The sequence below is a fragment of the Phragmites australis genome, chromosome 15, assembly GCF_958298935.1.
Source record: "Phragmites australis chromosome 15, lpPhrAust1.1, whole genome shotgun sequence".
Taxonomy (NCBI): domain Eukaryota; kingdom Viridiplantae; phylum Streptophyta; class Magnoliopsida; order Poales; family Poaceae; genus Phragmites; species Phragmites australis.
The window spans coordinates 6,587,547-6,596,948 of record NC_084935.1 but is presented as its reverse complement, the minus strand read 5'-3'; the positions used below and the strand labels follow the sequence as shown (position 1 = coordinate 6,596,948).

General features: G+C 41.1%; 1 protein-coding gene and 1 long non-coding RNA gene across 2 annotated transcripts; one reads left to right on the top strand and one right to left on the bottom strand.

The window, feature by feature from the left end:
* The first annotated feature begins 1,379 nt into the window (after positions 1 to 1,379).
* Positions 1,380 to 2,180, top strand: LOC133891958 (uncharacterized). The gene is made up of 2 exons (XR_009904327.1): positions 1,380 to 1,562; positions 1,633 to 2,180. It is a non-coding gene; the product is annotated as an uncharacterized LOC133891958 (long non-coding RNA).
* Positions 2,181 to 4,199: 2,019 nt separating this feature from the next.
* LOC133892492 (uncharacterized protein At4g19900-like) lies at positions 4,200 to 9,356 on the bottom strand. Its single transcript, XM_062333309.1, has 5 exons — positions 7,974 to 9,356; positions 6,720 to 6,869; positions 5,666 to 5,803; positions 5,185 to 5,379; positions 4,200 to 4,472 (listed from the first exon to the last, which is right to left on the bottom strand). The coding sequence occupies exons 1-5, from the start codon at positions 9,140 to 9,142 to the stop codon at positions 4,286 to 4,288; spliced, it is 1,839 nt and encodes a 612-aa protein (XP_062189293.1). The 5' UTR covers positions 9,143 to 9,356; the 3' UTR covers positions 4,200 to 4,285.
* Positions 9,357 to 9,402: the final 46 nt, after the last annotated feature.

Genomic DNA, 9,402 nt, shown 5'->3' with positions numbered 1-9,402 from the left:
TGATCAACTAAAACCAGACTTATTATCGCATGTGCTATATATTGCGTTTCCTTTCAAACTACTTGTAATAATTAATCCTATCAACACTGCCATGCCTTACATGTCATCCTCCAGAATACATATCACCCTAGGAATACCTGTTGTTAAATATATTAACGATGGACGACACCTTGATATCTAGCATGCTTAGGATAGAATACGTCTCCTCGAAGACGTCGCTTTTAAAACACTTCTCCTCGGAGATAAGATTTACCGTTATCAATGTTAACTCATATACCATGAATCCTTGATGGTTATGAATTCTATGATGGGTGTGAAATCCTTGACATCATGTGGGATATGGTGGGAGATGTGTAAAAATGGGTGAAAACTGTTTTGGCAAGGGCATGTGGAGTAGTACTCTGGACGAGGATGCTCCTGGGGGCTTGAGTCACCTTTGTGGTGTTCATTGCCAGAAGATACTTGCTCTGGCTGATTAAGGACCGAGTCATTGCGCCGTCATACTTAGCCACTCCCGTGCAGCCATGCGTCCTAAATGGGTAGGACTTGACTCTCCTTTCACTGGATCGGGTTAGGCATAATACTAAGCGGCTGGGGAGCAGCGAGAAACCAAGTGTCCATCTGGCCCTCTATTGAATATTTCGAGAGACGGCATAGCCAATCTGGTATTCTGAACATGGTCTCTGGTGCTTGAGGTGTCTCGTAGAAAAGCCCGGCAGGAAAGGTGTTCGGAGGATCTCGGTATGATTCACTCCTCCGCTTGCAACTGTTAGAGGCTGAGCATATCGCATGGGTAAAGTTGTACAACCTCTGCAGAGTGTAAATCTATTCGAATAGCCATATCCATGGTAATGGGCATGCGAAAGCAGTAACCCTGATGATTAGACTCCGAGTGCGTGTGTCTTGATGAGTGAGTGTGACTAGATGTCCGTGTGATGAGGTTCCTGGCTCGATCCGCTAGAAGCTGTGTGGTACTAGAGGTACAACAGATGTGATAAAAGGAACTGCGGAGTGAGGTATAGCCCCTCCCAGGACCAAAAACCCCCAGATAAAGCTTGTTATCCGGTTTTAAAACTGTTTCGAAAGCTTTGTTACTAGGTCACCTTCTAACACGTTGGGGACTTGAGGTGATACTCAGTACCAACAGAAGATGCCTGCAATTGTTACTTTTAAAACTATTTTCTAAAGCTTTGTTACAATTATTTCAAAAGGATAACAGTGGAGAATATAATTGGACACCCGCATAAAACTTGCTTTACACTCAAAACTATGCAGTAAAGCCTTTTCCTTGAATCATCCATTATGCATCTGTCAACCCCTTGAAGTAGTATAGGACTTGTTGAGTACCATCCGTACTCAGTCTTGTTGCTTTCAGATTATTGAGTTGGAGATCAACCTCAACCCAGATGAAGTCAAAGAGAAGAAGTGTAAGGTCGCGTCCGCACCCGAGTTGCCTGTGGCATTGGGTTGTATCGTCGTTTCGCTCCGCTGTGCTGTAGGCTCTTCTGCCTGGCTGGTCTGCTGTGGATTTTTGTCCATCAGACCATCTTTTCATTTTTCAGGTATTTATTTTACTTATTTGTATTCGAAGTATGTATTTGATATCATTCTGTTGAATTCTGTGCGTATCAGCTACTTCATCCAGGGACTGATACAGGAGGCACAAGGGAACCCGGGTTCGGGGTCCTGACAATTTGGATGGTTCCTCACAGCGACTTACGTGCAGTAATGTAAGATATCAGTGATGCATGCCAGGTACTTGACTAAATTACCCATCCAGGATGCAGTCTCAATTGCTATTTGTTACTAATTCTTCCCCCTGACACGGTTGATCAATCCATTCAATCTAGATTGAACACTGCTTCATCCCATGGCACTATCTATAAATTTGTAGGTGGTTGCTTCTATCATTCATGTTGTTTCTTTGCAAGATTTTTCGCACTTCCTTTTCGATGAATATTTTCACTCGCCATAACTTATTAATTTATAACTATTGTTGTATTCTACATTGCAGGTTGAATTTTATTGACTTCTAAGCTAAAGTAAAGCGGTATATTTGCTAAAGTATTGCGATATGCAAATTGCATCTTTTAGGCAATTCCCTCTTAGCATTGTGCTGTACTTAACCAGTTCATGATACTAAAGTTGTTCCATCAATCATAATGTCTTGGTTCAGCTGATATGCTTGCGGCATTTGTTTCTTTAATTTTGATTTTTATTCTATCTCAAAATAATAGTTTGCTTGCGGCAGCTTATGAGAAGTGAAAATATATGGTGTATAGACACAAATCTAACTTCTTTTATTTCAAATAGTATCTTCTAGTTTTTAGGCCTGCTCGTGGGGACAATTTGAGTTTAGTGATAAAATATTCAGACTTCGCACTTTGCTGTGTTTCGTGGCTTTAATCATTATCTAGAAAAATACATAGTTTAAACCTAATATGTTCAAACATAGTTTCTAGTTGATAATAAATATCGTACATTCCAATTTTATATTCTAATTAATAACATAATCAAATAATTTCTCATCCTTCACGCATGCTATTTAAGGACATGGAGCATGGGCAGGTTGACGTTACGTTTGAGCGCGTTGTTCAGCAAGTTGGGACGCACCACTTGGCCAATGGGCAAGTTTGAATTGGGCAGTTTGGATGTACTGATAGGCAAGCCAACATAGTAGTGGTGATCGGCATGATGGTAGCAACATTGGTGTTTGAACTGCTGATGTTGCGGGAGCCATGGATGTGGCAGCTACCCTCATCCATACTTTCATCTATGAACAATGATACAAATTGAATAATAAAGGGACTAGTTTATTTAGAAAGTGGTTTTCTATTGTGAAACACGATCTATTTGCTTAATCAATTCTATATATAATCAGAAATGGCCTATACATATTCGATGAAATTTATATGACAATCATCTGCTATGTGGAGGAAGTTCTGATAGCTAGATCAAGTTTCAACATGCGAAGTAAGATCGGACTTTACTTAATATATGTTGATTAATTTGTTAATTCTCGATTGCTCCAATCTTCATTTTTGTTATGCAAAGTCACTGAGAAACTCTGAAAGATACACAACTTTATAGGCTAAAAATTCTGATCTGTAGCTTTGTTCAATCTTCGTTCTTATTCTAATCTTCATTCATGCTATGCAGATAACTTTATAGGCTAAAAAGCTATTGTAGTTCAAGCCATCTACAATTTATGTAAGGATTTGTCTTCTGTCATTTGGAAATGTACTTAAAATGTTGAGATTGTAAAAAGTTTTACAATGAGAATAGTATATTTTGGAATGGAATTTCCTTCACTCTATTTGTAAATATTTGTTCCGCAATTATCAAACTGAAAGGTTGAAGTAAATGAGATTTATGCCAATATAAGTGGTAAAGAAAATTATTTGGTTGAAATGCACACACAATACATTAACTTCGCTCAGTCAACTATATTATCTCGTGAAAAAATTTAAACTCATGTTACAACACACGGTCATTTAATTAATTAATATATATATATATTATATACCTAGACACACTGTAGTTTACTGTTGCACCACCCCACAGCTACAATAAAAAAGAGTATAGTTATGACTCACAAGATAGGTTAGTTACTACAAATATATATGATCGTAACTGAGTATCTTATCTATTATAACTATACACTTTTTTATTATATAATCGCAACTAGATCATCTCTAACACACCCCAAGTTACGATCCACAAAACAGTATAATTACTATGGTAACTGACTTTTGTGTCATATAATCGTAACTCAACTATCTGTACTGCCGTAACTAACTATTATCTTAGTCATAACTGTGATCGCAACTGAATCACCTCAACGCATACCCAGTTACGATCAAAAAGCAGTATAGTTACTGTCGTAACTGACTTTTTTATTATATAATCATAACTAAACTATCTGTGTTGTCGTAACTGACTATTTTCTTAGTCGTAACTGGAAGTGACGTAGCAGTAAACTAAAATACTTCTCGTAATTATACTTTTTTATCATGTGATCATAACTCACCTACATATGCTGTCGTAACCGACTAATTTATTAGTCGTAATTGAAGTGGTACGAAAGTGACTGCACCAACTGAGGGTGACGCAATATAGTTCACTATTATGCCTAGACGCAAAATAGACTCACTGTATATGTGTATATATGTGTATATTTGTGTATATATGTATATATCTAGCACCACAAGCCTTGTTGATTATTTCTGTATATGTCATCTAAACCAAAAGTGAAGCCCTTCGCAGGAACTTCAGACTGCCAAAACTATAAAACATCTAAGCAATGGAGACAGTAAAGATTAAGGATTTTCTCAACAAGACTGCTGGATTCAGGGACCAGCGAAGATGTAATGCCACTCCAAAGATGGAAAGTGGTAGAGTCCTTCAAAATTCTGGAAAACATTGCGTCATGTTGTGTTTTCTCAACCATGTTACCTGGCTCCGAGAAGTATCTGCAGTATATCGACATCACATGAGTATGTTGTATGCATGTATCAAATTTGTATCTAGACTCAAACTTCCAGCCAAACACCCGAAGAGTCAACAATTACTTTAAAGTGATATATGTAAGTAATAAGAGTAAATTTTAAAACCCTACAACTATTTTGACATATGTTGCAGAAAACTATAATTTTGAGTGCCCATTTCAAAAACCTACAACTATTTTAACATATGTTGCAAAAAACTTAGAACTTTCTCACCGTAGACCCACCTGTTGTAGTTTTTTTTGCAACATATGTCAAAATAGTTATAAGTTTTTGACATAAACACTAGAAGTTGTAGTTTTTTGCAACATATATCAAAATAGTTGTAGATTTTTGAAATTTAGTCAAGTAACAAATTTAAGGAGCGCCAGAAGGCATTTAGTTGAATAGTTCAACTTGGCAAATGAACAATGCAATCCATGATCATGAAAAAAATGAGGATACATTTTGCAGTGAACGACAATTTTGATGATTTAATTTTAAATAAGCCATTTAGTAAAAAAAAACTAATGAGACAAAAGTATTATAATACTACATGTGAATATTCTAGTTGAAGTTATCTGTCTGGTTGAGATGGATAGAGAGCAATTGTAAAACTTACCATGTAATATTGTTTCTAAACAGTAAATTTAACCAAAAAGAGTTATTGCAAGCACAAATGGATGAACAAACATCATACCTCGCAATGTCAGTAGAAGCTATAGGGTAAAAGGTAACAGAGGGTTCCAACTTTATGTCAAGATGCCCAAGATTTTCATCTGCTCTGCTAGATAGATTGCTTATTACTCTTGTCATAAGTTCAGCACCATTCCACTGCAAGAGGGTATCATCATATGTTGAATAAAATTCCTTAAGGCACTCCGCCAAGAAAGGGCTGCAACCAGCACAAGCTAAGTGAGAAACTCAAGTGTGAGCTAGCAGTAGTTATACTCAAAATAATTAACCGCCTACATTTGACACATAGTTTCATATAATTCTTAGTATTTTGATGTAGCAAAAAGAAAAAGATGGAACCAACAGCAACAATAACACAGTCCCTATTTCCTGTGAATCAATAGAAGACTGATAGATGTGAACTTCATCTGTCTATTACACGATGGTATAAACTTTTAATTAAATGATATTGGTTTATCCAGAATAAAAATATAGAACACTGTTACCTTCGTTTTTCAAATGCTAACACAGCACTACTAAAACTGGAATTTCCAGAGACTTGCTTTGTAGCACCAATAGAATTCCGGAGCGATGTTAAAGGTTTAAGGACAATAACATCAGAGTCAAGGTATATTCCACCATATCTGCATATGAAGCATAAAGAAATAAATTAATCATATTCTTCACAAAGAAAAAGGAACTAAGAATGTACTCGTGATTATATTTATGTTCTGGATTCTGACAGATATCAGTGCCACACTCATCAACATTCATGAAGAAACATCTACCATATTAATGGTTCAGTAAATTAAAAGTAAGATTGAAGCTAATTTATTGAAAGAAAGTCTCAATAATATTTGTGGATTAATGATTCACTATTGATCAGAAGGTTAATACTAATATGTATGGTTTTAGTCATGTATTCTTGACCATTGTTCAGCTGTGAAAATAAGGATATTCTCTATCAATGCTATCTCAAGTTCTCAACTAACCTGAACGAGTCTAGAAGAACTGAAAATCAGTGTTTACAGCTAAAGTTTACTTCAAAAACTATAAGGTGATCTACTGGTGTTAAATAGAGGGCACAATCGTATTTATTACCAGGGTGTTTGGTTTGAGAGACCACCTAATTCTATGATGGGTTGTTCCATCATGGGATCATCCTGCTTGCGAAATGCGAATAGTATCGTTCTGATTTATTGTGATGTTTCAAAATAACAACCGGAGATGCTGGACTGTCTGTGGTTAATTCTAAACAATCGGAGTCCTTCAGATTGTAATTTCACCTTTTTGTGTCGTTTATTCATCCCAAGTTGCACTGCCTGGACTGATCTCTGTTTATGTCTAACTGATAGGGAGTGTTTGACAAAATTGCCTGTCATCTGTTTCCTAAGGTCATTGTTTTGCCAAGAGTTCATTACTCCTAAGGATTCTTCAGCTCAAATATAAAGATGCAGCATTATCTCTCAAGATTCTTTGTCTGATAGACTAAAAAGCATACAATGCATGTCACTCAACAGCTTTATGCATTTCTCTACTGTAGTTCTTGTATCATCTTACTTGTAAAGAGCAGCGAGGCGTACTAGCTCACTGTAATGCAAGGGGTAATATTTTGTCTGCCGCCATTCATACCACAATGATGCAAATACATGTGTTGGAGTACTTTCCAAAAGTTCATCAAGATTCGGCACCGCAACAGCAACTTTATATCTGCAAGAGAAACAAACATTATCAATAGCAATGCACATGCAGGCTCATGCTGTTAGTGGTTGTCATACAAAGTACATATAAGTTAGTGTTAAAAAAATGTTTTAGGAGTTCATATATAATTCTAACGAATAGTTGACTTAGCTTAATTATATAATTAAGTGGGGTTCAACTCAATACACACAAGGATTGGCTCCTGCAATTAGTAGATAGCAACAAGATAAATCCATAAATGTTCCTACAAATCACACACTGCCAGCTATTACTTGCAACAAAGCTAGCAGCAAAAAGTGTTCTTTCTGAAAAGCGCTAGATGCTAAGCAAGCAATGGGGTGGCACCTAGTGCCTAACCTTCGCTAAGTGGGCCAGGTGGCGATTAGATGCTAGGCGGGAGGCTAGGAGGGTGGCACCTACAGCCTAGGCGCCGCCTAGGTAGGCTAGACAGCTGCCTCTTAGAACTGTGATAGTAGTAAATAAAGGGGAATAAAAAGAAAAGGTCTTTCCAGTTACAAAAGTAACGAATTGCATTACATTAGCTCATGCATGACAATCCATGTTCTTTGAGGACTATAAATACATAAGCAATTTACGCTGTGGATCTTGCTTTACAAACTTTATGAATTACATCCATTAGATTGCATTTTAAAGTGCACAAATTAGGGCGGGGGGGGGGGGGAGGGTCAGGAAAGGCTAAAAGTTGGATGGCGAGCAGCAAAGGTGCAAGATTTGAGAAATGTGATAACTTAAATTAGACCGGAAAACATGTGTGGCAACCATCCAGGTCTTGCTAAGATACCACTTCATATGTCTATGAGAATTAATAAAACAGTCAATAAGTGATAATAGCACCATATATTTTTCTCATTGTGCGATACATGGATTCAATGTCATATAACAGCTAAACTGAATATGATCCTTAAACAATACTTCATATAATACAATACCAATCAAAATTTGCCACAAAAAGATCATGATATTTCATCTTTTCAAGTAGGAATTTATGCATTTATCTGACTTATTATTTAGTGTTATCTACTAAAATTAGCTATTTTAACTAATTGCAAACTAAATACATGGAGGCTAGAATTGTGTACCAACACAGCATACCCTTCCTTCAAAAACTCCTTGAAGAACTTTAGCTCCAGCGTCTCCGATAGCATGACTACACAGGCTTCTGGGTGCTGCTTGAGCAGGCTCTCCAGTCCACGCTGGTGCCGCACACCGTAGGCCCACTCCGGGCTGTTCCAAACCATGAACACCTTCATGGAGCACTTCCCATGCTCGAAGAACCTCTCAATGAACTCCGAGAACCCCAAATGTGGATCAATCCCCGGGAAGTATCCCCACCTCCTTCCCTCCCCATGCTTCTCCTTCACAGTTACTCCCATTCCCTCCTTATTCTCATAAGATTGGAGGCTCCGACGCTCAAAATTTTTGGGGGCGGGCTTCTCAATCTCGGCGAGGAGCATCCGCTGCACCATTCGGTCGCCGCGGGTGAGAGATGTGAGGCCGGGGCTGTCCGGATCCTGGAGCAGCGGGTGGTTGCGCGGATTGAGGGATTCCAGGTTGGAGCGGAGCATCCGATCGCGCCGGAGGTAGTCGACCTTCCCTTCCAGCCACGGCGCCCACCCGGCGCGGAGCCGCGTCTCGGCGCCCTTGCTAGAGGCGGGCTTCAGCAGCAGCACGTCCTCGATGCCGCCGATGGACGAGATCTCCATCCGCAGGTCCAGATCCACCAGCTCGTCGTCGGATCCGAAGGCGGCCGCGGCAATCCGACGTGGGGAGTTGAGGTGAGGCAGCCCGCCGGCAGCCGGGAGGCGGAAGGGGAGGCGGGCGGCGCCGACGGCGTGGTCCCAGACGAGGGACGTGGCGGCCGCGGCTGCGGAGGCGGACACGTCGTCCGCTGCGTCGGACCCCGCAGTGTCCTCGTCGAGCACGTCGAGCTCGTCGATGCGGTCGTCGTCGGAGTTGGCGATGACGCCGCCACCGCCCTCGGTGGTGGTGGTCGTGGTGGTGAGGGTGACCAGCGGGTCGAGCACGGCGGCCACGTCCTCGTCCTCTTCGTCCGCGAGGACCGCGGAGGAGTTGGAGTCGGCCGCGGGTGTGGAGGAGCGGGAGCGGGAGCGGGAGGAGTTGGGGAAGGGGGAGGAGGACGAGAGGCGCGAGTGGAGGACGGCGAGGGAGAGGAGCAGCAGGAGCGCGGCGACGGCGGCGCAGAGCTGCGGGCCCAGCCCGGAGCGCCGCCGCGCCGGGTGGGAGTGCGTGCGCGGCAACATGGCTTCTGCTGTTCGAGAGGGGTGCGGTGCGGTGCGAGTTGCGACGCCGCTTTCCCTCCCCTTCCCCCCGCACCGTCAGGGCAGCAGCCGAGCCTGTTCGTTTCTTCGTGCTTAAACCACGCCGACGCCTAGTTCGCGCGGCGTCAGCGTCACCAACCTCACGTCCTCCTCACCTACCCTGGTCAGGGAGCTGGGCTGACTTGTGACTAGCCAACCCCGAGCCCTGAACATTGAACTCGATTCGATTAAGGGTCATCGCA

What these genes read in the sequence shown, in the direction of transcription:
- LOC133892492 (XM_062333309.1), bottom strand. Translation starts at nt 9,142, where the DNA reads ATGTTGCCGCGCACGCACTCCCACCCGGCGCGGCGGCGCTCCGGGCTG. An exon ending in AAGGAGTTTTTGAAGGAAGG is followed by an intron (nt 6,870 to 7,973) that starts GTATGCTGTGTT and finishes TTTCTCTTGCAG; the next exon opens with ATATAAAGTTGCTGTTGCGG. An exon ending in GCTTCTACTGACATTGCGAG is followed by an intron (nt 4,473 to 5,184) that starts GTATGATGTTTG and finishes GATATACTGCAG; the next exon opens with ATACTTCTCGGAGCCAGGTA.